The 25,548-nt window shown below is 47.7% G+C and overlaps 9 protein-coding genes across 9 annotated transcripts; 2 read left to right on the top strand and 7 right to left on the bottom strand.

Moving 5' to 3' along the window:
* Window positions 1-194: 194 nt before the first annotated feature.
* On the bottom strand, window positions 195-3,658 carry LOC108605037 (DNA replication ATP-dependent helicase/nuclease DNA2). Its single transcript, XM_017994605.1, has 3 exons — window positions 3,110-3,658; window positions 1,996-3,057; window positions 195-1,937 (listed from the first exon to the last, which is right to left on the bottom strand). The coding sequence occupies exons 1-3, from the start codon at window positions 3,656-3,658 to the stop codon at window positions 195-197; spliced, it is 3,354 nt and encodes a 1,117-aa protein (XP_017850094.1).
* A 415-nt stretch (window positions 3,659-4,073) lies between these two features.
* On the bottom strand, window positions 4,074-6,331 carry LOC108605038 (mitosis initiation protein fs(1)Ya). The gene is made up of 2 exons (XM_017994606.1): window positions 6,274-6,331; window positions 4,074-6,177 (listed from the first exon to the last, which is right to left on the bottom strand). Exons 1-2 carry the CDS (start codon window positions 6,329-6,331, stop codon window positions 4,088-4,090), a joined length of 2,148 nt encoding a protein of 715 aa, XP_017850095.1. The 3' UTR covers window positions 4,074-4,087.
* Window positions 6,332-6,443: 112 nt separating this feature from the next.
* LOC108605455 (putative ATP-dependent RNA helicase SoYb) lies at window positions 6,444-8,759 on the bottom strand. Its single transcript, XM_017995140.1, has 2 exons — window positions 7,204-8,759; window positions 6,444-7,139 (listed from the first exon to the last, which is right to left on the bottom strand). The coding sequence occupies exons 1-2, from the start codon at window positions 8,587-8,589 to the stop codon at window positions 6,492-6,494; spliced, it is 2,034 nt and encodes a 677-aa protein (XP_017850629.1). The 5' UTR covers window positions 8,590-8,759; the 3' UTR covers window positions 6,444-6,491.
* Window positions 8,760-11,547: 2,788 nt separating this feature from the next.
* Window positions 11,548-14,091, bottom strand: LOC108605454 (activating signal cointegrator 1 complex subunit 2). Its single transcript, XM_017995139.2, has 5 exons — window positions 13,928-14,091; window positions 13,713-13,873; window positions 13,051-13,653; window positions 12,717-12,995; window positions 11,548-12,644 (listed from the first exon to the last, which is right to left on the bottom strand). The coding sequence occupies exons 1-5, from the start codon at window positions 14,033-14,035 to the stop codon at window positions 11,612-11,614; spliced, it is 2,184 nt and encodes a 727-aa protein (XP_017850628.1). The 5' UTR covers window positions 14,036-14,091; the 3' UTR covers window positions 11,548-11,611.
* A 182-nt stretch (window positions 14,092-14,273) lies between these two features.
* LOC108605039 lies at window positions 14,274-16,775 on the bottom strand. The gene is made up of 6 exons (XM_017994607.2): window positions 16,666-16,775; window positions 16,352-16,610; window positions 16,219-16,299; window positions 15,281-16,162; window positions 14,869-15,211; window positions 14,274-14,804 (listed from the first exon to the last, which is right to left on the bottom strand). Exons 1-6 carry the CDS (start codon window positions 16,759-16,761, stop codon window positions 14,453-14,455), a joined length of 2,013 nt encoding a protein of 670 aa, XP_017850096.1. The 5' UTR covers window positions 16,762-16,775; the 3' UTR covers window positions 14,274-14,452.
* Window positions 16,776-16,958: 183 nt separating this feature from the next.
* Window positions 16,959-19,130, top strand: LOC108605458 (WW domain-binding protein 11). The gene is made up of 5 exons (XM_017995144.2): window positions 16,959-17,240; window positions 17,298-17,423; window positions 17,489-17,586; window positions 17,639-18,816; window positions 18,887-19,130. The coding sequence occupies exons 1-5, from the start codon at window positions 17,177-17,179 to the stop codon at window positions 19,110-19,112; spliced, it is 1,692 nt and encodes a 563-aa protein (XP_017850633.1). The 5' UTR covers window positions 16,959-17,176; the 3' UTR covers window positions 19,113-19,130.
* A 75-nt stretch (window positions 19,131-19,205) lies between these two features.
* On the bottom strand, window positions 19,206-22,014 carry LOC108605457 (E3 ubiquitin-protein ligase siah-1). Its single transcript, XM_017995143.1, has 3 exons — window positions 21,017-22,014; window positions 19,949-20,530; window positions 19,206-19,887 (listed from the first exon to the last, which is right to left on the bottom strand). The coding sequence occupies exons 1-3, from the start codon at window positions 21,755-21,757 to the stop codon at window positions 19,369-19,371; spliced, it is 1,842 nt and encodes a 613-aa protein (XP_017850632.1). The 5' UTR covers window positions 21,758-22,014; the 3' UTR covers window positions 19,206-19,368.
* A 735-nt stretch (window positions 22,015-22,749) lies between these two features.
* On the top strand, window positions 22,750-24,010 carry LOC108605466 (phosphoglycolate phosphatase 2). Its single transcript, XM_017995151.2, has 2 exons — window positions 22,750-23,319; window positions 23,387-24,010. Exons 1-2 carry the CDS (start codon window positions 22,933-22,935, stop codon window positions 23,909-23,911), a joined length of 912 nt encoding a protein of 303 aa, XP_017850640.1. The 5' UTR covers window positions 22,750-22,932; the 3' UTR covers window positions 23,912-24,010.
* Window positions 23,902-25,402, bottom strand: LOC108605465 (translation initiation factor eIF-2B subunit beta). The gene is made up of 5 exons (XM_017995150.2): window positions 25,250-25,402; window positions 25,095-25,181; window positions 24,579-25,035; window positions 24,135-24,520; window positions 23,902-24,069 (listed from the first exon to the last, which is right to left on the bottom strand). Exons 1-5 carry the CDS (start codon window positions 25,303-25,305, stop codon window positions 23,997-23,999), a joined length of 1,059 nt encoding a protein of 352 aa, XP_017850639.1. The 5' UTR covers window positions 25,306-25,402; the 3' UTR covers window positions 23,902-23,996.
* Between the last annotated feature and the right edge of the window lie 146 nt (window positions 25,403-25,548).

The raw sequence follows: 25,548 nt of genomic DNA, 5'->3' as shown, positions 1-25,548 counted from the left end.
TGTATAAATTGTTATTAATAATTATTGCTAACAATTGACAGTATGCTTAATAATATTCTTCTTATTTAATAATATTTTAGAAAATTGATTTATGTAAAAAAAAACTTGCACAATTATTTGTAATTATATCTGTAGCAAAATGTAATTAACATAAAAAACGCACATGCAGCAACAATTAACAATTAATAATTAAATTACAGATTCGAATTGAGCGCCAGTTGCAGCTGCTCGAGCAGCGTGTGCCAGTTGAACTGCATGCGATCGTCTTGGAGCTGCAGGCGGCAGTGCTCGGGCAGATGCTCGAGGAGGCGTCGGAAGGGCGTGTAGCGCTGCAGGCAGGCGGCATCGCCGAGTAGGAGCAGCTTGTGCTTGGCACGCGTAATGGCGACAGTGAGACGACGCTGATCCTCCAGGATCTCGGCCTCGCGCAGGCGCTCCATATCAGAGCTGCTGCTGCCCGTCTTGGTGCAGCTGTAGATGATGATGTTCTTGTCACGTCCCTGATACTGATCCACGGTGTTGAACTCCACGCCTTGCAGCTCCTTGCAGAGCTTGCGCAGCAGCTCCACCTGGGCACGATAGGGCGCAATGACGCCAATGCGTGCGCCATCGTAGCCCGCGGCCAGCAGCGAACGCAGCAGCTGCAGCACAATGGCTGCCTCGCAGTAGTTGCTGTACTTGGGCACGCGTCGCTTGCCGGAGCGCACGGTAGCGTTAGCGGTAGCGGTAGCGGCGTCGGACTCGCCAAAGTGCTGCTCAATGCTGGCGCTGGTGCTGTTCAGCTCGGAGGAGCCGTTGGCAAAGTCCGCACAGCGTTGCGCGCAGTCGCCCGTGTCCAGCAGCAGCGCCGACTGATCCAGATGCGGCTGCAAGGCGCGCAGCACCCAGCGACTGGCATGCGACAGCGCAGGCAGCTCCAGCTGCAGCTTGGCCTGCTCCACTTGCTCATTGGCGCAGCGCAGTGCGCCCCCATAGGTCAGCTGATTGGCCAGACGCGCAATGCTGCGATTCATGCGATACTGCAGAGTGAGGACTGCAGTGGCAGCGGCGCAGTCGAGGCGCTGGAAGAGCGTTTCATCTGCACCACGCTGACGCGCCTGATGGCTGCGCAGCACAGGCGGCAGCTGCTCGGGATCACCGACGAGTATGAAGCGCTCGCAGTGGCTCAGCGCACGCAGCACCGTCGGCTGCAGCACTTGGGTGGCCTCGTCCACAATGCAATAGTCGAAGCGACGATGCTGGAACAGCGCATGGCCAGCACCCAGGCAGGTGGTGCCCACAATGCTGGGCGCATGCAGCGCCGCCGTCAGCTGCTCCACGCTCACGCACTGCGCAGTCAGCTGCGCCTCGCTAATCTCCAGCAGCTGCGGATGAATGCGCGCACTGCTGCCCAGACGCAGCATGGGCAGCTTGTGGGGCAGCAGACGCAGCAGCAAGTTGTCCACGGCGGAGTGAGTTTGCGCTGTGATGAGCACGCTGCGTCCGAGCAGATGCAGCAGACGCACTATGGCCACCAGTGTCTGCGTCTTGCCAGTGCCGGGCAGACCCTTGATCAGCAGATGCGAGTTGGTCGTCAGTGCGCGCAGCGTCGCCGCCTGCTGCACTTTGTTCAGATCTCGCAGCATCGCCGCGCCCTTGGACAGCACCAGCTGTGGCAGCACTTTGCTCTGCGTGGGCGGCTCACGTGCCACGACAATGGAGCGCAGGCGCGCAGCGTCTGGCGTGTCCGCCAGCAGCAGCGCCAGATTGGTATAATTGAAGCTGGCAAAGGTCTGCGACTCGTGCTTGTCCACTATGAAGCGCTGCTGCGCATAACGCTGGCCCAGATCACGCTCCAGCTGCAGGCAGAGCTGGCGCGCACTCAGTTCGGTAATGTAGCCTGCGGCTATAGCCAGTCGTTTCTCCGAGCTAACTATGACATACTCGCCCAACTCGAACTGGTAAGTGAACTCATTAAATATAAACAACTTTTAATTGCTAAACTAAACTACTTACGCCACTTAGTGTTAGATTCACAGCAGCAGACGCAGCCGCTGCCGACAGCTGCAGCTTGTGCGCGTAGCGTCCATCGATGCAGCGCGTCTTGTGCTCAGCGGGCAGCTGCAAGTCGCAGATAGCGCGTCCCTGCTGCTGTCGCTGCTCGGCTGACTCAGTCCAGATTGCGCGCAGCTGCGGCGATTGATTTCCATGCTGCTCCTCCAAGGCCAGCAGGCCACACCAATGCAGCACGTACTCCTGATCCGCCTGCGTCAGCTGCTGCAGCAGCTGCGGCATCAGACGCTGCAGCGGATGGCTGCTGCTCAACTCCAGCGCTGCATCCGTGCTGGCAAAGCTGCAGCAGAGCGTATTGTAGGCGCAGTTATTGCAAGCGCTGTGATGTGAAATCGGCTCCGGCAGCTGAAACGGCTGCAGCAGCTTGCCTGGCTGCTCGGGCAGCAGCAGCGACTGCTGCTTTAGCGCCGGCAGCTGCACCTCGCGCGTCAAATAGTACACCAGATCGTTGCGCAGCAATATAAGATCACGCTGCTCATTGCGTCCGTCGCGCACTTCACGCAGTATGCCTTCCTTCAGATAGAGCAGCAGGCCGCTGCGCGTTTCGCGGCCCAGCACCGAGTGCATTAGCTGATAGAGCAGCAGCTGGCCCTTGTGCTCCATGGAGAAGCTAGCGCGTCCTGTCTTCAGCTCCAGCGGCACGGGCTGCTTTTGTTGACGCAGCCGCACTGACACATCCACCTTACCCTTCAGTCCCAGCTGCGGCACCCACAGATTCTCCTCAATGTCCTCTATCTGCTCAATGCGACCTCTGTACATCTCTTTGGGCAGCGATGCCGGCAGTTTGCCCTCCACATACTGCGCCACAAAGCTAACAATGGGCTCTACAAAGTTATGCAGCTGCAGCTCAATCTCGCTGTGGCTCAGCTGGCCAGCGTAGAGCATCTGAGCCAGCGAGGCGCTCTGCAGCATCTGCTGCAATGCAGTTTCAACTTGCGCCTGCGTGCGCAGCCGCTCCGACAGCACCGTCTGCAGCAGCTCATGCACCAATGTGCCTATGAGCATCTGGAAAACAAAGCATGTATTGTAGTCTGTAGAGCCGGATCAGCTTGCTTACCACTGCGTTGGTGCTATCAATGCCACGAAAGCGACTTTGCAGCACAGCCTTGCGCCGGCAGAAGAGTGAACCGGTCACCGCAGTGCTGGAAATAAGCATGTCTGGATGTATTATGCAGTAGCCATGATCCTTGTTCACTACATAGCAATTCAGCGTAGCATCCCATTGCGCCTGCACCGATATAAGATCTCCAACATTCAAAGGCGTTTGATTCCATGGCGCTTGCAGTTGACATGCCGCTTTAGCCACTGCTGCAGTATCCTGCTCATGGGCGCCCCGTTCGCTGCACAGCTCCAGCACTAAATCGTAAGTCTTTGGTTTGCGTTCCACTAGTTGCACTATGCAACGCTGCCAGCAGCTTAAATCTAATTTTTGTGCATTTACAGCTGCATCCAACGCGCTCAGATCGAAGTCATCATCATCGTCCAGCAGCAGCGCAAGGTTCTCCTGCTCTGCCGGCTCGACACTCAGCTGTGTTTTCAACTTTTTATGTGTGGTAAGTACATTGTCAGCCTTGCTGGGTGATAGCACACGCTTGGCTGTCTGCATCTTAAGCTTTAACTGCAAGTTTAACTTGAGAGTCACAGCATTTATATACTATATTTATATTTAACGCAAATATTGTGTATTCGCGCCAAAAGCAAAAGTATTCAGTTGGCTACGAACAAGTGCATATGAACGTACATGCCGCCACAATTTGAAACTAGTGCTGCTCATGACCATTGCTATCGATTATCGAGTAGTTATCGTTAGTAGACATAGACTTGTTAAGGATCGCTGATTTTTATAAATCTTAATTTTATTGTTATAGAATTGTTGTGCTAAAAACATACAATATTAGGAATGCTAAATTATTATTATTTTCTCATCCTTTGGTTCGCTTATTTGTAAGATTATAGGATCCGAATATTATTAGCAAATCATATATTAAATCAAATATTGTTATAAATTATACCATGCGACACAATATTAAATAAATTAGGTGTTCCGCATTCGCTCAACTGGCTTTCTACCCTGTATGCGTAAACGCTTTGAGGCTGTGGATCTGGCAGGCGACATTGAGCTATAGTATTGATTATCCAGCGTCTGTGTGCGCTTGCGCTTTAAGCTTTGCATTTCATCCTTGTCCTGATCGTGCTTAGTGCGCACCAATGAACCCGCAATTGAGGCACAACGTCTTATAAGGGACTTGGGACCGCCCGTTGCTCCACTGCGACTGTTCTTATTTTCTGGATCAGCTTTACGCGCACCAGACAGGCCCATGACAGAGGACATCAATGACCAGAGTCGTCCACCAACCGGCGCTGGCTGAGCTACGGCATCGACACGCTGTTTATCGTCATGGGAGTCAATAAGAAATACTTCATCCTCGTCCAGGTCCTGCACGCAGCTACTAAATGACTTATGGTTGTGGCATACACGCAATGGTGGTCGCGCCCGTGGTCCCTGTGGTGGCTCGAGAAGGCGGATCTGCTTTTTAGCCGGTGAGAACTCACCACTCAGCTGGCGCGGCACAATTTTTTCCCTGCGCTTCTCCTGCTTATTGGGACTGTCATGGATGGGTGTGTAAAAAATGTCTTTTTCCTCCACACTGGACTCATTTAATTGACTGGCTTGAGTATCATCTTTCTGCGGAGTCTCGAACTTGATGAGTTTTTTGCTAATAACAGCACCTGGTATGCGTGTTATGGGCGTAATAGGTGGTATGCCGTAGTCCAGTTGCAGATTGGTGCTGAGCTCAGTGCTGGATGAGGAGGCTGATGAGATAATCTTCACACTCTCACATGAATTGTAAACGGTGCTGGTAGAGCTTGCACCCTCGCTGGCGGAAGGCAACGAGCGGCGTGTTATAATAATGGACTCTGTGGTTAACTTCTGGGCTGAGAGCAAAACCTGATAGCTCTCTTGCTTAGAATTGATAATTTCGCTTTGGGTACGTCGCACAACGGGCGACAAGCGCAGATCCAGCGCTGAGCTAGCATCAAAGGAGCTGGAGTCGCTCAGATCCAGACGCATTTTCCGCTTATTCTCCTGCGCAGCTGCAATCTCCACACCATGCTCCACAAAAGCCTTCTTAATGCTCTTGGATATAGCCTGACGCAGTGGCGTAACAGCGCTCATTTTATTACGTGCGCCAACCTTCCAAACGCGCGGCTGCTGCTGCTGTTGATGATGATGATGATGATACTGCTGCTGCTGCTGGTTAGTGATGATGACATTAGTGGCTGGAGGGTTTAAGTCCGCTTCCAACACTGTACCGCTATGATAGATGCTGGACAAGTGTCCACCGCCGGCAGTGGAGGCGTTAAATGTCACAATCTCTTTGGGCTTGGCAAACATCGAGTAAACCTGCAGCGGCGTGGAGGTGGAGCGTATTACCTTGGCCGCTATGGCTGTGGATGATGTTAGCTGGCCAATGCTGCGACGCTGCATGGACGTGTTATCACTATCGGAGGACAAATTACGTATGGAGGAAACGCTGTCGCTAATGAATTCGCCCTCCTGCGCAAGTCGACTTTTGGCTTTCCAGCGCATATTAAACATGGATATGGGTGACAATTGGGAATGTTGTAGTGGCTGCTGCAGCTGCTTGGATTGGCTGTCATGTATGGGCGATGTCTGCGTGGCCATAGTGGATGCCTTCTTGACTGTGACCTTTGAGGCATCTGTATCGCAGCTGGTCGAGCTGCAGTTCTGTGCCAAATCCGCACACCTGCTGAACTCGCTGAGATCATCTATCTTTATGTAGCGCCGCTGGCACTTGCGACAACGTAACGGTAAATGTGCGCTTTCAATATGCGCCAACAGCTCGGGATACATTTCTTTGCGCAGAGTCAAAGGTTTCTGCTCACAGATGGGACAGAACACATAAATAGTAACGGTACTAGTTTCCGCATCATGGTGGCCATTTTCCTCCATGGCTGATTGCTTCGGCGTGGGTTGTCTTACAGCAATGGCGTGGATGTCAAATTGATGCTTTTCGCGACATTTACCGCAGCAGAAAATACGCTTGCAAATATGACACTTGGCCTGTAAGAGCAAATTATTTTTGTTTTCTTGGCATTGATCTACATTAATTGTTTTACGGCATTACCCCATCCGGAAAGCGCATATTAAAAAATTTAAACTTTTAAACGACGACAAACAAGAAACATAAATTGAACTTCTTTTTTTTTTTTTTGCAGACAATGGCTTTCCAACGGTTCTTTCGCAGCAGAGCATTTCGATAAATCAGCTTGAGGCCCACAGAAATACTCGATACTTATCTTGCCGATATTGAGCGCCAGTCCAATTTAAATACGCAACGTGAGTAAAAAATATAAAAGTGCTTTATTGCAAAAATTATTTGGACTTAAATTTGGTTTAGTTTTGTTCTTACAGCTTATTTTTCTAAAAAGCCCTCTGCTGCTTCTTCGTAGGGCTTCGCCGCGGCTGCCGTTTTCAGCAGACGAGGCCTAACACTTTCGTCCATGTGAGCTGCCAAATTATTGAGCACAAGACTCTTCAAATCATTGCCGGCTTCATCATAAACGTTTTCCACGAAAATGGTTTCATGAAAACAAAAGTCCACCTTGGCAGTAAAAACACGAAAGACTTTGCCCGTGGGACGATTAAAGAACTTGTTGCGCACCAGCCGCTTTGCGTCATCTGGCCAGATGCGCTCCATATTCAAAGGCGTCAGTCCAGTAATACGCAGATCATTCGCCTCGAACTCATCCTCCACAAAGCGATCATGGCAAACCATCAGGTCGCTGCTGTTGACAATGAGAAAATCAACGCCGGCATCCAGCTGCTTGATCTCAACACGATCATCGCTATGCTCCTGTGTAATGCAAACACGTTGATATTGCTGATTGAGCTTGGCAATGCACAATTGGCCGGGCTGTGGATTGCTCAACAATACGCGATTCTCTGACTGCTCATAGTGCAGCTGGATTTGCTCGCCCAGCTTGGTAACGGGCATGTTGTGAAAGTAGCTTGAGACTCCATATTTGACGCGCCTAATGGCAAATCTGGCAGGTGACAGGCACTATAAATGTAAGTAGAGACGTATATTAAAGTTATGCCATGCTAATTATGATGCTCTGACTTACAAACAGCACGTAGAAGCGTATGTCACCTTGGCCGGGATGATTGGCAGGCGCTGCAGTCTCATAATCCCACAGAATATGGCGATACAGGCAGGAGCGTCGACAGCAATTGCCAAACGCAAGCAGCTGACGACAGAGGGACTTAGCGATGCGTGGCTTGGCATGCTCCGACTCAGTGCGTTGATTGGTAAAGAGATTCAACCAGGGTTCGGGCACAAGCTGATCATGTTTCATCATAAAATCGCAAATGTACCAAATGGGATCCACATCCGATACACAAACGGCAATGATGGCACTGGACTGCCGCTGCAAGCGAAAATTGCCATAATAGAGGCGAAAGCGCGACTTGAAGCGCGACCAGCCGACGGCATAATTATAGTGTATCAAGCAATCTATGGGCGGCATATCATTCAGTTTGGGCACTGCCTCATCGCTGACAATGAGCACAACAAATTTACGCTCCGAGTTGGACCACAGCTTAATGTCCTCATAATTCTTACAATCCATAATGTTGTAGCTATCGATGTCTCTGCTGGCCAGCAGCTGGCCCAGCATTTCGGCATTCTTAATGGTCTGGCAGGTCAACACGACACGTTGTGGTTGCTGCTGTTCCAGCTGCTGTTTGCACAAAAGCAGCTGCAGCAACTGCTCATCACGTTGCTGCTCGCTGGTGATGAGCAATTCCTGCTTGATGCCTATGTAAATGCTAGCCTCAAGCTCATCCTCGAACAGCAGCAGTAGATCGGGCAGCAGTGGCAACAGTCGCTTCATTAGCGACTCCACATACAAGCGTCCGACAATAATCAGCTGTGTGTGCTGCTGCTCGAAGCGCAGCAGCTTAAGCATCCAATCCACCGCCTTGTTGACATCCAGCCTATCGCAACGCCACATAATATCCAGATTATCAATGGCCACACAGCGTATGGCGAGCGGATTAAAAATGGGCGCCTTGTTCGTATCCAGCTGGCACAACTGCAGCAAGAGCTCCACCGTAGTCAAGAGTATGCCGCAGGCGCTTCTCAAACGCAACGCCACCTCCTGCACTATGCTGCGATCGAATAGCTTCACCAGTCGCTCGACTTTCACGGCCGCCGTATCCAGCAGCGCCGTACACGAGTCTGCTATATGCTCGCCCTGACCGACATTCGCGCACAATATAATACAGCTGGGCCCGTAGTCGCTGCTGTTGTCCATGCGGCGCAGCACCTCCTTGTTTACCAGCTGACAGGCCGCGGGCAGATAGCACCACGTCTTGCCGGTCAGCTCGTTGCCAATCACGCACAGCGCACGTCCAGCGGCGACATGTGGCCAAGCGTAGCGCTGCACGCACATCGCTCGCTTCTTACCCACATTCAGTTGCTGCATTCTGGTCACAATGGAGGGCTCCATGCTGCTCACATTATTGATATTATAGCAGGCAAACTGCTCTATGCGACTCCAAGCGAAAACGCGATAGTTGCTGTATGTGTATTCCTTAGTCGCCGCTGCGGGGATTGGCTGCTGTTGCTGCTGCTGCTGCGTCTGCTGTTGCGTCTGCTGCTGCTGCTGTAGCTGTAGCTGTAGCTGTAGCTGCTGCAGCTTTTGTGTCTGCGGCTGCTTGGGCGTCTGCTGCTGCTGCTGCTCTAGCATAGGCAGCGCCTCCGATCTAATGACCAGCACCCGCGTCTCGCGCGCCATGGAGCGTGTCAATGTCTGAATGCGCTTTTGGAATATATGCGGCATTGGCTGTGTGGAATGTATCAAGTAGTTGACGTTCAAGTCCGCGCAGCAGGCCAACAGCGGCAACATCTCATCGCAAACCACAAGCACTGCATGCAAATCCTATACAAATCAGGAAGTTAAGTTTAATAATGCATTTCAAATACCCATTCCATACACTTACACCCTGGCACCAGCAACGCAGCACTGTCTCCAGCATTTTGCTCTGCTTATTCAGCAGCAGGCAGCCCACGCTGCGCTTGCCCAGCGCCTGCATCATCTTGTGCGATTCCTCGGCATGTTCACAAACGAGCGCAATGCGCACTGCATTGAAGTCTTTGCTTTGTATGCGCTCGGCCAGATGCTGGAGACCAGCCTCCCATGTGCTCGGCGTCACATATGTGTATTTAATGCCGTCACAGTTGTGTGTGCTGCTGCTGATAATGCTGCTCTGCTTCTTCATGTTCTAATCTTATAGCTCGGCTCGGGTTGCCGTTCTTCTTGTCTGCTTGTTGTTGATTGCTGTACTTGAATCTAATTGTATATTGTGTGCGGCCACGCTCTCAAACGCCGACTCAGCTAGAAAAGAACAAACATTTCATTTATTATCATTGCTTAGCATTTTCAAAATCAAATCTCACTTGCCACAGGCTGCATTGAATATATTTACGGCGGTGTTGATATTTTTTACAAGTAAACTCCGTCCATAACAAAAACAAATAGCGCACTAACACCAAAACGAAATGAAAGACGACAGACTAATAAAAACGAATATTGAAATATGAGTAGACATAATGGCGCCCCAGATCGATAAGCCTCTTCGATAAATTGACTTTTCAAAAACATTTTAACTAGAACAAAATTAATTTTTTCTTTTTAATTTCTAATATTTATTGGTTTTCATTTATTAAATAAATAATTTAGTTTTTCTCCTTGTTTGATTCATCGTTGCTCCACCACTTCTAGCGCACACTGCTGAACAGCTGATCGTAGCCTTTATATTGGAGCTGGATTTTAAGCTTCGATTTGTGTTTATGACATATTTGCTTCTTTAGTAAGTATAATTATAAAAAGTATTTAACAGAGTCAATTTCTTTCCATATTTTACCTTTTTAAAAGTGAATTTACCTAATCAAATCTCTTATTTTATAGCTTACTATACAATGTGTTTATCCCAGGACTTTATCAGAGGCGATATGTGGCTACTACTGCAGTCGGATCTTCATCCTAGAGAGTTACCAAAGTTAACTGGACTTGGAGCTACAACATCAGCGGCAGTAACAACAGCAATAACTGTTAGTCCTGCTTGAAGAGATACTGTACCAATAACTTTTATTTAAATTAATGCATTAATACATTCTTTATATTTTTATTACTTGTAATGGTTTAACTTTAAAGCTGATTTGTTAATGTTCCTTTATTTGTTCATTGTATTTAGTCTTTATTATCATTTGTTAACAACATGAATGTTTGCTATGTAATTATGTTTTTAATCTTACAATTAGTTGTTAAGCTTGGCTGTTAAATTGTACTATTATTAACAAAACGCTTTCACAATAAACATACAATTATTATACAGTACACGACTTCTTATTTTGAGGGGGTACAAGCTATCAGGCTTTTTAGCTAATCCGGCAGGATGTTGAACTGCTTTCAAAATAACTTGGGCAACGATATTCAGGGAGCCAATAATCACCCGACTGAGAAACTTTAAATTAAACAAAACACATGTTTACGGCATTGGTTTTTTAGTCATAACTTGGCCAATAGTCACGCGATTATGCAACTGATTACCGTTTTATGCTTCTATTGATGCTAGAAACAAATCATCATTACATTTTGGATTCTACAACTTTCGATTTTTGGCCATTTTTAACAAAATTCGTGCAAATTTGAATGCAGTTTAATTGAGAGGCTTCTCACGAGTATAGCAATGCATAAAACTTTGAAATCGGACATCCTTTTGCTGAGTTAGAGCCTATTAAAGATTGATATTTTGCAGAAATTTTTTTGGTTTTTTTATAACCACAAAAGTATGCAACACTTTTTTGCATTGCTTCAGTTTTGGCAAAGGACTGCATACTTCCAAGGGCAGCAAAGCTAAGGGACAAATAGCCATAACTTGGTCGTATCCTGTCGGATTTCCAAAATATTTGGTTTGCCACTCTCGCAGGACGAAACTCTATCGATCTGCATCAAAATTTGGAAAATCCAAGAAAAAAAAAAAATTCATGATGGTTACATCACGAATATTGTTAAAAATGGCCAAAAATCAAAAGTAGAAGCATAAAACCGTAATCAGTTGCATAATCGGGTGACTATTGGTCAAGTTATGACTAAAAAACCAATGCCGCAAACTTGTGTTTTGTTGAATTTCTTTGCGAAGCTATAACTCAGCTAAAACAAATCCGATTGGCATGTGCTATACCATTTTATGTGGGCGTGGCATTTACAATTCAAATGAGTGTAAAAATGTGTGATTTAAAATTGTTTAAGCCAAGTTATAAACAAAAGACTACAAAAGGCAGACAACTTTCTGTGTAGCATTCTTTTTTGATAAGGTATAACTCCGCCCCGACCTGCAAAGGACCCCCAATAAAAACAGAATTTGGGATCAGTTTAACGATTTAACAATTTTATTATGTCTTATTATTATATACTCTCTGAACAAGATTATATTTTTACATATTCACATAAATTTTGCTAAAAATTGTTAAGACATCATGCCTTTGCTGCGCTTGAATGCGGCGCCAGCTTTGCGATTGTGGTTGGCCCGTGAAGATTTGTTCGCTTCCTTTTGGTTGCGACTGCGAGTGGTTTGCTTGTTTTGGCCCTGACCTTTGGGCGCACCAACCACATCACCCTGAACCCGTGGCGCTCCGTACTTGGCCTGCTGCCGTTGCTGATAGCGCTCCCGTATCAGCTCTGGATTCTCACAGAAGTCCGTTCGATTTTTAATAGGCTGCTGCTGGTCTGAGGACTCCTCTTCGCTGCTCTCTTCCTCATCAATCACATCCTGCGCCTCAAAATGGCTATTCCTTGTTGCCGCCTGCTGCTGCAGCTTGCCACGCAACAAGCCACGCGGTGGTGCCTGGCCATCATTCAACGACTCGTAGCTGTCATCATACTCATCATCGTACTCGGCGTCATCATTCGGTGTCTCCTCGACCAAGGCATACTGCTGGTAGCGGTCCTTAAGTTGACCGATGTGGCGCTTGTCATCTAGCAGCTGCTCGGCATTACGTGCTGCACCAGGCAATCCCTTGCCCTGCTTAATGACGCACTGCGGCTTATCATGGGTGAGTACATCGAACTTGTCACCGTCATGCACATTGTAGTGACGTATGCCAGTCTGCAGCTGTTGCTTATCCTGCAAATCAGCGGGTAGATATACTTCCTGTCGATCTATGCCCACCAAATCGGGCGGTAGGTTATCATCCAATAGGGCTGCAATGGCTTGCTCGCTGTTCTCATAGCGTGCAAGCAGACGCCGGACGAAGCCAGTGCCTAGATCCGGCAGCACATCCAACACGCTGCTTACATCCAAATCAATATCACGTGCATTAGTAGCTTCTGAAGCTGGAGGCAATGTTGATACTGATACGTTAGGCTGCAGAAGCTGCTCGGCTACCTCTACATTGGAATGCGAATTATTTGCCTCGAAACTCTCGCAAATGAGGCGGTTGGTGGATGCGTTGAGCACCTTTTGATAACCCGCTATCACAAATTCGAATTTGTATTGCTTGCTTTAGAGAAAGAGAGACAGAAAAAGAGAGGGATGCAATAATGGCAAACATGAGAGAGAAAAAGCTGCTTACATATTGGGACACTGGTCTAGCAGCATTGCTATATCGTGCTCTACGGGATACTGCCGTTGATAGTCGACCACAAACCTCTGTGCAGAGAGGCACTCCTGCAATAGCTCCACTAGCTGCTGTCCACGTCCAGCTTCCACCTGCGCATTGGTCACAGAACGCACCACGTTGAGAAACTGCTGACGTGCCTCGTTAAGCCAGCGCAAGGAGCTGGCCTCAGGTTTCAGTTGGAAAATGTTTCGATGCAGCATGGGCAAAGTTAGATCATAAAAGTTGACAATGCTGTAACGGTAGAATAATATATATAACTATATAAATAAATATATGTAATGCTTACTTTCGCACCAGTGGTAATTGCGTGCAGCCTGTAATTAGTTGGGGGTACAGCTGGAACAACATGTGCAGCGTGTAGGCGCAGTCCAAGGCAAAGAGCACTACATCATCATAGGGCGTATCGGCTTCGGGATCGAACAGTGCGCCACCGCCAGCACCCTCGCAGCCCTCGTTATCCACTTGTATCTGCATGCTGAGAAAGGCATTCTCATAGAATGCCAAGCCGTTTTTTAGATCTTTCATATATTCAGGCTGTATGCGCAACACCGCATCGAAGATCGCTTGCAACATCATTTTGTTTTCCGCATCAGCATCTCCCAAAGCAATTGCTAAATCACAGAGTATCGGCACAGAAATCAAATAGTTTTCATAGAGCAGCTTGCTATGCTCTTCCGGCGCTATCCACTCCCTTTTCGATTCCTGTGCTGTAAGCAAGCGCATAATTATGCGCACTACATTGCTTAATAGCTTAGTATAAAGCAGCTTGGCGCTGCTTTCTCGGTCATCACTGCTGTCCTTGTAAATGGTGTAGTAAGGATTGGCGCGCTGCAAGAAGCTCGACACAATGGTCGCGGCAGATTCCTCATACACCATATATGACCAGAATCTGCAGTAAAATGAAGTCAATTAAGTCAAATCTCATTTAGTTTGCACCCAGGCACTTACTCATGTTGCTTCAAGCGCAGCAGAAAAGTCAAATCCAGCAAACAGCTTTTGGCAATGTGTTCCCACTCCTCCAATGCAGCACCGCTCTTAATGCGTCCGAAGCTGCAAAGCAAGCAACTATATGAGCCAAACGGCTTGTTGCGTTTCACCCAATATGGATCCTATAATGTACAATATGTAGCTTGTGTACAAAATATGTAAAATAAGCTACTTACAAGTGCCGGCACTTCGCGCCGGACGCCGTCCTCGTCAGCTACTGTGAACTTTAAGTCGCTGAGCGGCAGCTTTTTCGAAATCGCTTTATTTTTGCTATTGTTAGGCATCTGGAGTAACAAAACATACACGAATTTGTGAAATTAATTGTTGCTAACATGAAATAAAGCTGGAACTCGGATCGATTTTAAATCGAATAACATCTGCTCAAGTTAATTTTTGTGAAAATCGAATTTGTTTCAAGCAATCGATTATCATCAGGCGCTTTTTTGTTATCGCATTGAAAGCGCATTAATGTTGTACATTGTGCTTAATACTTATAAATAAAATACAGGATTCCAATTGGCAATTGCTCTTTTGCTATCCAATTCGCCATCACCGAGCACGACGTTGAGAATGCGATTTGAAGCTTGAGCTTGTAACAAGCTCAGCTAAGCATGTCGACCGTTTTTTATAGTACGTACGTGTATTAAAGCACAATAATATTACTTAAGATCAATTAAAAAAAAACAACTAAGATTAATTAATTATCTAAAATTGCCTAGATTCACCGCCGCCTGCGCCATGTACTGTGCGTTTAGTGTAGTCAGCTTAGCGCTATAAGTTCGCTCTGGACATTTCAAGTAATTTTCGCGCACATATTGTCTAAAGGGAGTGACTTGTTGCTCTGTTAGCGATAGATTGTGTATGTTGTCAATGCTGCAGGTGTCCACATGCAGCTCGAACTGGCAATAGTAGCAACGCAGCTGCTGCTGTTGATCCTCGAACTTAACGCTGCCCGTGGAGCGATTGCCACAGAGCAGGCAACTGTATTTGTAGCTAGGCTCGCAATCAGGCACCTGTGGCAGCTCCGGCAACAGGGTTTTAGCTCGATATGCCCTACAATACAAATTATATATATAAATAAATAAAAATAATATATCTATCTACCATAGTTAATTACCACTTGCGACAATTGTCGCCATGTCCTGTTTCGCCGTGGAAAACAAACGCAGCGGCATGACACATTTCATGCAGCAATCCCTCTATTAGCATGCCCACCTCCTTGATATTCTTCCAGAGTATAATGCGTGAGCAACGCTTGCCGCCCGCATCAATGCTGTGCTCCACTACGCTGGGCCGATTCATACTGTATTGCCACCTGATGTTGGCATGCAGACCACAGTAAAATATCTGATGATTGAGCACATCGAATAGCGTACGTGCCAGCAAGCTTCTGTTTGTGGTTAAATCAGCATGCCGATAGCTCAGCGCCAAAGGATGACAGAGATTTAGGGGTGTGTCCACTGCAAGAAAATTACAAATCTTTATTAGGCATAATCTCATCGAATGCAGCTGCTTATAGCTACACTTACGTCTCAGTGAGTCGATAAAGCTGTATAGCTCCGGATTGGGTTGCAATTGGCTTATGATTTTTTGGTGCTTTTTACAGTTGTGAGCCCGCTGGTCTGTACTGGGCAAGTCGTTCAGATCTATGGGCTCTTTGAGGTGCTGCGGCGTCTGACTTTCAAAGTAATCTGCATTAGCACGCTGCACGATATTGTGCAAGATTAGGGCACTTATATTATCTGTTAGGGTGCTGGCGTTAAGCACAGCAGGTCTGACGGCTCGCATTGGACTGGGCACTGCATTTATAGTGCCATTGACTTTCGGTAACAGAAAAGTGGGTGCATTACTGCTAGGATATAGCCGGCTGCTGAGCGTTAGCGCGGGCGTATCTTCAATCATATGGTCATCAGGAATATCATAGTTTTGCATAGGATTGTAAAGTCGTCGCTGCGTTGAAGCTAAGCCTAACAGCTTTTTCATGCGCTTTTGCAGTTCCACATCATCATCAACTCTTGGGTCTGCTGTTGGCTTGGAGCTCACTATGGCTACAGGCTGGCGTAGATTGAGGTAAATAAGAGGGTGCTCTTCCGTAGGGCTGGTCTCGCTGCTACTATGAAACGAGATGCGGCGTTGTTTGATTTTGGGTGTGCTGGGCTCTAGTAGCGCTTCTTCGTCGTCGTCTTCTTCTTCTTCTTCAGTGTCACTAAAGTCTGGGTCATCATCTGTATCATCTAATGAATCCTCATCATCTTCATCTTGCTGCTTCAAGGAATAATCGAACTTGTTATCCAACATAGTGCGAACAGCGCGCCCACTGCGCGTTCTTGTTGTTGGCGTTGGCGTTGAAGGAACAACTGGTGACGCATGATCCTTGGGACTAAAAGTTATCGCAAGACTGTTTCTAAAGGCTTCAAAGTCAAGCTAAATTAATATTTACTCTTATTAAGCAACTGATTCTACTCACATTTATCCTGTCTGCTGCGGCAGTAGCCGTCATGCTTACGTTTAGTAGGTGTGCTCATAAAGTTGTCCATAGTGCTATACACTAAAATAAATATACATTGGTATATAATTGAGTGAGATCATCAATCACTAACCATTGCTACTTGTGTTGCTTTCGGTCTCGCTTGCGGTTTCGGGTATGATGTCTTCATCAGACTCTAGATTGTTGTCAGTGGCCCTCTCAGCTGTAGAATCTGTTTCCGTGTCGCTCCAATGTGAAAAGACAGAGTGTACCTCTGACGATTCTAAAGAAGAATCCGCAACAATAACGTCCGTGTCGTCACTACTGTCTACATCAGTCTCTCTTTGGGGCTCACTACACGATAGGTTGTGACTGCCGCTCGACTCTTGGCCCTGCATGTTATTTTGAATTATCACATACAATTCGTTCTTTTTCATTGCCACTTACCTGAGCCATGTTTGTAACGTTGCCATTGTCATTTGTTATGTGTAGTTCACTAAAAGCTCTGCTTATGCGATCAAAAACTGCATTTGCATCTTCCATCTTTTTTTCAAATTGCTTGTGCTCACTTAGTCGCCATTTAGTAAGATCACTATTATCGATATACCGATATAAGATAGTATCTTTTGATAAGGTATCTTTACTACTCGATAATATACATTTGACTATTTTTTTAACGTTATTATATACTGACGTTTTCAAAAAATGATAGTTTCTTTTCTATTTTGCTAATATCCAATTTCTTGTATTTTGAATTACTTATCGTGGGGCTTTAGTGGCGCTAGCACTAGTTGTGCCAATGATGCTGCCAACTCGTTTTTGTACTTCGTGCGTATATTCGATTACTTTACCTGCTCGATAGCTAACTGTTGTCTGGAAAACGCAGCCGGAGCCCGGAGTGTAACACATTGTAGAAGTTTTCTAGTTTGTTTACCAAATCAACAGCAACTGCAACAAAATGGGGCGACGCTCCATAAATACCACTAAAAGTGGCAAATACATGAATCCCACGGATCAGGCGCGTGAGTAAAAATATCCGCAATGTGTGCCGCAAATTTATTTCCGTATTTTATACACAGGCAAGGAGGCACGCAAAAAAGAGCTCAAGAAGAATAAGCGCCAGCGCCAAATGGTGCGAGCAGCCGTACTCAAAAACAAGGATCCCGCACAAATATTGGAAGAAATGGAGAAGATTGACGAAATGGGTAATGCCTTGATGCTGAAACGAAGTTGAATCTTATTTATCCGCATATTCACCTTTCTCTTATAGAGTACAATGTGCTCCAGCCGTCGCCGCTGAATGAGAAGGTGCTACGTGACAAACGTAAGAAACTAAAGGAGACTTTCGATCGCGTCATGAGACTATATGTAAGTAGCAATATTTACCTTTGAGCAGTAATTGGCATATTTTTGATTACAGCACAATGATGAGCCTGAGCACTGGGCGGAACTGAAACGCAAGGAGGTGGAGTACGAGAAGAAGCGCCTTAAAAAGCAGCAGTACTATGAGAGCGTAAAGCATGCCCAGAGTGTGCAGATCGATGAGATTCCCTTGCCAGCACCGGTGACAGCAGCTAATGCGAATGGTGGCAATGGCAATGCCACCAATACCGCTTCCACTGCTCTGAACAGCAACTTTACCGGCGGACCGGGTGGCATACGCGTTCCACCGCCGCCAATGACGCTTGCGCTACCGCCGTTTGCGCCTGGCGCGCCGCCCGGCGTATCCAAGCGTGATGGCGACACAACTGGCAGCAGCTACACTGAGGCGGATAAATCCAAAGACGATGAAGACAAGGAATGGCTGGGTGTGCCGCCCGGACCGCCGCCAGATCTGTTTGCCATGTCAGAGCTCGACTCGGATGCGGAGAGTGACTACGATGGCGAACCGCTGGGCCATCCCAAGCAGAGTATCGATGATTTCATGAAGGAAATGGAGCATGTGCACAAGCGCAAGCATCGCAAGCTGCAGAGCGATGAGGACAGCGACCAAGACCATTCTAGCTACAAGGATGACAACAAGTCAGATAATGCTGGTGACCGCAAATCGCCCAGAGCACGGCGTCGTGACAGCAGAACCAGCAGCAATGATTATGATGATTACGATGACGACGATGATTTGGATGATGACTCAGACAGCGATGCAAAGTCGTTCACTGCCAGCAGGGATGTTCCCAAAACTAAGCCTACGCCTACAGCTGCAGCAGCCTCGAATAATCCTGCTCATGTTACACCAGCTCCAGCGCCGCCCAGAGCGCCTGAACTGCCTGCCATACCACTGCCACCCAGTAGTGCTCCTGCGCCGCCACAGCTGCCGCCCATGGGACCGCCTCCGCCTGGTATTATGTTCCGACCGCCGCCCATGCGGCCACCTGCGCCTGGCATGCCTGATTTCCGAATGCGAGTTCCGCTGCTGCCACCGCTCGGAGCACGTCCGCCGCCCATTTTACGCATGGGCATACGCATGCCACCCGGACCGCCGCCTGGACTGCCGCCGCGCATGAATCATCCCAAGCAGCACAACAACGTAATCAATCCGCCGCCAGGCAAGGACCAGGCCAAGGGTATCACCACCATAACAGCGAAACCTCAAATCAGGTAAGCATACAAAACCGAGCTGCCAGCTCTTACACTTCATGTCTCCAACACATTTGCTTTTGATCTGCAGGAATCTGAGCGCTGATGTCACTCGGTTTGTGCCCTCCACACTACGCGTCAAACGCGAGGATCAGCGCCGTGTCGCCAGAGTCAAGCATGCGGGTGGCGGCCGCGACGGCGGCGGCAACGAGGCCAGCGAGCGCAACAGTCACGTGCCCGCCGCCGAGACCAACAAGCCACCCACCAAAGACGACGCCTATCTGCAGTTCATGAACGAGATGCAGGGCCTGCTCTAGCACCATAGCCGTATATTAATTTGAGATTTAGTTTGTAGCTTAGTCAAGCTTAGTTTAAGACTAAATAGGGACAGCAGCTTGCAAGGCCAGAAGTCATAATAAACTGTACTTTTATTTAAGTTAACGGAATGCTCATTGGATTCCAAGTCAATCCTCAGTGGGTTATCTCAGTTATTTTTCAGCTATAGCTATACTGACAGTTAATGTTAAAAAAAGAAGAGCCACTTACATGGGCCCAGCTATAGTCAATACCTTTTCAAGTGTCTACGGCTTTGTCCACACTGCTGGGCGAGCTTTTGGTCGGACTGGACTTTTTGGCAAAGGGACGCAGCTCGGCGAGCTCCACTTTGAGCGTGCGGAAACTGCGACGCAGTGACTGTGATACCTTCTTGGTGTAACTGGTGTTGCTGCACAGGCTGAGCTTGTCCTCGTTGTATAGAGCAGCGGATCGCTTGTCCGTCAGAGGCGTTAACACATCCTCCGCCGCAGCAGGCGTGCTGGCCTCGGCGCTGCTGGAGTTTCTCAAGTATTTGCGGTTAAAGTGCAGCTGCGGTGTGCCCCACTTGCGCTCCAGCTCCTGGCACTCTTCCGTCCCTGTTTCGCCGAGCGCTTCCTTATACGTGCGTGTAATTATCATGCTGGCGGGGACGCTCTTGCCATTGACGGCCACATTGCCGGATTGCTGATAGTCAATGGCCATGGGAGCGCTCTGGCGTGCCGGCTTAATGCGACGTGGCGAGTTGACAGCCACTACGCTCACTCTATAATGCAGCAGCTGTGAATAGGAATGGGCAATGAGTTGAATGAGCCGGTCCAGTCGGTCAGTTGCCACTTACCCTGTCCTCATCCAGAAAGCGCGCCAGCTCGTTGACGTTAATGCTTACGCATGTGCCGTCCATGAGTATATCCTTGTCGTACTCGCTGTGCACGGGAAACTTCTGCGTCAGCGAGAGCGCATCGTTGTCCGGCTGCAGTAGCGTCACCTCGTAGGCATAGTTGTACTTGCTCTCGCGACGATTCGAGGTGCATGTCATGGTGAAGAGTATGCGCTGCTTGTCGTGTATCTCATAGAAGTTGAACATCTCCTCGTGCGCCTGGAACACATAGTAGCCGGTGAGCGGTTTGCTGCGCTGACTCATATCCCACACCAGATCCACGCTCGCCGCCCGGAACAGCTTGTCCGTGTGCTGCTCCTCCAGATGCTGCTTCCACTGCACCTCGCGCCCCTGCCACTTGCACTCGCCCCACACGCGTCCCATGAAGCATTTCATCGGCTTGTAGATGCACTGCTGCTCATGCCAAGGCAGCAACGCCACCGGCATGCGCGCCTGGCAGCCGCCCGAGGCGTGACTGCAGCCAAAGTGCGCCTTCGCACATAACGCCTCCACGGTCAGCGAGCGGCAGTTGGTGAATCCCTCCTGCAAAATCCAATGACAATATATGTATATAAAATATTTATATTAAAGCAAAGTTAACGTTTTAATTTCTAGCTGACTAACTCTTTGTTTGCATTAAATATTAATTTTGAAATTAGCGCCAAATTGAGAAAGCAAATGTTTGGCATTCAGCACGAAAAAGAGCGAGTGCGCAATAGAGAGTGAGAGCGAGATAGAGCGACTTCGCGTCATGTCTCAGCTTAAGACATTTAAAATAAATATAGAATTGATTTTCAAGCAATCGTTATAAATAAATTGCATGTCAATTAATGATACAGCTAAGATTTCTCGGCAGCAATCAAAACTACATAGCCAGTTATTACTGTGGCAGCGATAAGCAATAGATCTTTCACGATATCGCCTTATCAAACACACACACACACACACACACACACACACAAAACGCTTGACGTCATCCAAAGCTCTGCTGAAGTATATAGAATATAGATACATCTGTCATCTACATACCTTGCAGAGTGGGCACATGAGCAGAATACGGGTGCACTGCTCACAGATGCTGTGGCCGCTCTTGCAAAGCAGCACCGGTGATTTCATGGGTGAGGCGCAGCCGGGACAGCGCAGCTCCTCAATCAGGCTTTCATAGTGCTTGGCTGATATGCTGGGCGTCGCTGTATCCGGCGTAGCGCTGACTGTGGCTTGAGCTGCTGATGTTGCAGCTGTGATGGTTGACGGTGGGTTTGAAGCTGGAGCTGGAGCTGCTGCTGCTGCTGCAAGGACGGCATCGTTGACGCTGTGACGTTGCGCGAGACTTTCGCCATTGGTCAGTGGCGTGCGACTGTCGCCAGAGCCTGTGCTGCGCGTGCGACTCAGCATGGGCGGCTTGGGTGGCGGAGAGAGCGGCGAGCGCATAGCCGTAGTTGCCGCCACTGAGGGACTCGGCAACGTAGCGTATTTAACATTCAGTCCCAAGGTGCAGGGCGGCTGCCGTTTTCTCAGCTCTGGTGTTGGCGATTCCGCGATTAGCGTTGCTGTTGCCATTGCCATTGCCGTTTCCGGTACCGTTGCCGTTACCGTCTCTATCGCCTGCTGACTATCATCGGTGTGGTGCTCCTCATTGATGGTGCTGTTGAGAAAAAGTCGACGCTGTGCATTGATTTGCTCGCTGGCCAGCGGCTTCAGTGATTCTCCAGTGCTGTGGCCATTCTTGAGCTTCTCCTCAACGCTGCTGCTGTTGCCGCTGCTGCTCATGCTTGCCTCTCCAACAGTCTAACAATTGTGTAATCGTTGGCAAATTCTTGGTGTCACTTTTGCACGGGGCGCGCGTCTTCTATCTTATCAGCAGAGCGAGCACCTAACTAGACTATCAATCGATTTGGATTTTTTATATGTGCACCTCAATGTGGATATGTACATAGACATATTTTTGTTAGTTTGTCTATCTGTGTGTGTGTGTGTGTGCTTTTCTAGTTAGTAGCAGTAGCTGTTGGCATGCCGTCTTCTTCCAATTAACTCTCGGACACAACTACGCCACAGATATGAATTGCTGCGGGGGTATTCCGGACTAGTTATTGACATTCGCATTTTGCCACGTTACCTTGCAATACTAGGAAAAGCAAAAAAAGAAACAAGCAAAGTGTAAGCAAAAATGACCGTTATTTAATCCTCAGTGTCACTGTCAAGGCTGCGGCTGTTGGCAAACAAAATTCAACCAGCCGCACACCCACACACAAGTGCACAATGTTGACTCACGTATATATATGCGTGTGTATGTGTGTGTGTTTGTAAATTTACTGTTGCACATAATTTAGCGCATTAGCTCATGCTTTAGAGCTAGACACTAAATTAATTGTGCATTTTACTTACTCTTATAATATATTTTTATATTATTTGCCAACAAAAATTCAAATGTAAACGTTTGCTTGCAATAGCGCTGCCATACCGCTAGATGCTCAACACTTTGCGCGCATCTGGCAACATCTGGCTCTTCAAACGTAACGGCTTGTAATACAATTTGAATTATGAGCAAACATGAATGAAGTTCGTGGCAAAAAATTCATGACAAGCCAATGTTAGATCAGAGAGTAACAGACAGTCGCGTATCAAATCTAATCTCACCCACTCAAGGAATCGCGCTAGTTAAGCTAGGCAAATAAAAGAAATATGTTATGTATAATAACAAACCATAATAACGACGCTGCAGCAGCGCTGAGCAATGACGGAGCGCTCAATGTGACGTTGAAGGTTAAAACCCGACGGCTTCGCAGCCCAGTTGGCTTGCTAATTTGCTATGCGCGCGCAGTCATCAGTCAGCATCCACCGTCTCCATCTCTCCGTTGACATTTCAACTGGCAGAGCGCTCAACTACCGAAATAGTAATAAAATTGTAGTAATCGCAGTAGCCGGTTGCAGTGCGTTTGAACAACATGTCGCCTCGCCATATACTAGAGCTTAGCGTGGAGGAGCAGCGCGCATTCAGCGACTCCTTTGATATGGTCGTCAGTGACTGCGATGGAGTACTCTGGTTGCTGGACGGCTGGATACCGGGCACTGGCGAGGCCATTAATGCGCTCAAAAGTGCTGGCAAGTCCATCAAGTTTGTGTCCAACAACAGCTTCCGCAGCGACGAACAGTATATGGAGAAGTTCGCTCACATTGGCGCCGAGCAAGTGCAGCACGATGATATTGTGCATCCGGTCAAGACAATGGTACGCTATTTGAAGAAACACATGCCCAATCAGCGTGTCTTCTCCCTAATGTCACTCGAAGCCAATGAAACGTTGCGTAAGAACGGCATCGAGTACGAGTCGCTGGTGAGTATGAGTTACACCCACAACAAGCCACACACACGCACAGAATTCAAGGTCGTTTTCGCTTCAGGAAGTCAACGAGCACTTGACGTGTGCCAAGATGTTGGATTGCTTGCTCATTGAGAAGCCGTGTGAAGCAGTGCTCTTCGATATACACTTGGACATGTCCTATGTGCAACTGTGCAAAGCCATATACCATCTGCAACTAAACCATGCCTGTAAGCTCATAGCAGGCGGCACCGATGTTATAATGCCGTTAACCAAGGATCTCAATGTGCCCGGTTTTTATTTTTTACTGGAGCACATCCAACGCTTTACGAAACGAGAGCCAATCTATTTGGGCAAGCCCTCTCCGTTGCTGGGTGACAATCTCAAGGAGATGTTTCATATAGATGAGCCAAGCCGTTGCATCTTCGTGGGCGATATGCTGGTGCAGGATATACAGTTTGGTAAATCCTTGGGCTTTCAATCCTTGCTGGTGCTGTCCGGCAGTCAAACCAAAGAAGATATGCTAGCCGCTGAGCCCGAGGCGCAGCCCGATTACTACGCCGACAGCTTGGCTGATTTCATCCAGTTGTTAAAAAATATTGAGTAGATTTACATGTGTGTTTATTATATTTTATGTTTGTTGTTCCTGTTGTCCTGTTGATTGCATTAAATACATTAAAAACACGCGCCACTTAGATCTCCAAATCCTCGGGATGATAAAGTTCTGTAAGCAATCGATACACATAGGTTGGCGCATGTCCGCCACTGTCAAAAGAAAAAAAACAAGTTTATTAGAATTAATGACTTGCTAACTACTTGAGCTCACTTACGTGTTGGATATAAATAGCGTGACTAGCTCGGGTGGCACATAATCAAACATGGGACTGTAGACCTTCGCCTCACGTGACGCCACTGAGTCATACGCAATGACATCCTCCGCACAGCCCACCATGTTGAATGCATCCTGCTCGCACAAATGCAGAGGTGATAGCTTGTACATGGGCGCCAGTACGATTACCGGCACGGAGTAATGCTTGGCGGCCAGGGCCACCGTGTAGGCACCGCATGCAGCGCGCAGTCCTCCATTGGCCAGCACACTGTGTGTTCCTATGATGACCTTGTTGATGCGCGACATCATAGCGAATATGGAGCTATCGGGTATGACTATAATTTCCACGTTCTTTTCATTAGCAAGCGTTGCGGCTAGATTGTGGCCCTGAAAGAGCAAACAAACAATAAGCATTGGCAGCTAAATAAACTAATCCGAAGCTTACTCTGCAGGCTGGCGCGCATTCGGCCACAATAATGGTTAGAAATTGTCGCTTCTTGATTGCGCGCTTAAGAAAGTTTTCCACGCTGCGTGAATGCCCCAGTGTTAGTATAATCTCTGAGGAGTGTATATGCTCTTCAGCCTGCACACTTATGTTCTCGGAGCTGGTGTCCAGTTCTGTTTCCACTTCCTGCAGATGATCGAGCAACGCTTCCCGTAATCCCTGCTGCGGCAGTGAATAGTCCACGCTGACGTTGCTTTCGCTTGTCTGTGTGACAAGTTTGTGCAGCGACAGCGATGCTTGGGAGTCGTCCGCAAAATGCTGCACCTTGGCCTGCAGCAGATCAAACTCTTCGCGCGTTAGTTTCAATATGCGTCGAGCAATATTTGAGGTGACTGTCTCCTGTGGCAGCGCTGCCTGCAATATGCGCGACTGTGCGCGCACAATTCGCATTAGCTCGCTGCAAAGTGCATAATAGTAATTAGCTTAATATATAGGAGTAGCAACGGCTGCACTTACTCTGCACTGTGCCAGCTTTTGCTCATAATAATATATTTGAAGATATCCAGCGTCTTGTTGGTAATGTTGTAAGAGCCTTCGACCAAGCTAAAAAAAAAACAAAAAGCACATTGCATATTAGTGACAATAAATATTTCGACTCTCTACTGGTTTACCCCATTTTGATGGCATGGATGAGCTGTGTGACTTCCTTAAGTGGTTGCTCACGCATTTTGCACTAATTTAGCAGTAAAGAAATAAACAATAAACACTATTTCATACAAAATTGCCGAATTTCAGCAAACACAAGTTGTTATCGATAACTTTAGAAATGAAAGCAGCTGCTGTGCCAGTTGGCAAGCTAGACACTGTCATCCAGACAGCTTTCAAAGCAAAAAGAACGGCTTCTACAACAACAGCAACAACAACAACAACAACAATGACAACAGTGAGGCAAAACAATGTGCGATAATAA

The sequence above is a fragment of the Drosophila busckii genome, chromosome X (genome assembly GCF_011750605.1).
Source record: "Drosophila busckii strain San Diego stock center, stock number 13000-0081.31 chromosome X, ASM1175060v1, whole genome shotgun sequence".
In the NCBI taxonomy this organism is placed as follows: domain Eukaryota; kingdom Metazoa; phylum Arthropoda; class Insecta; order Diptera; family Drosophilidae; genus Drosophila; species Drosophila busckii.
The sequence above is the reverse complement of the archived record's forward strand: the minus strand, read 5'-3'. Positions and strand labels throughout refer to the sequence as shown.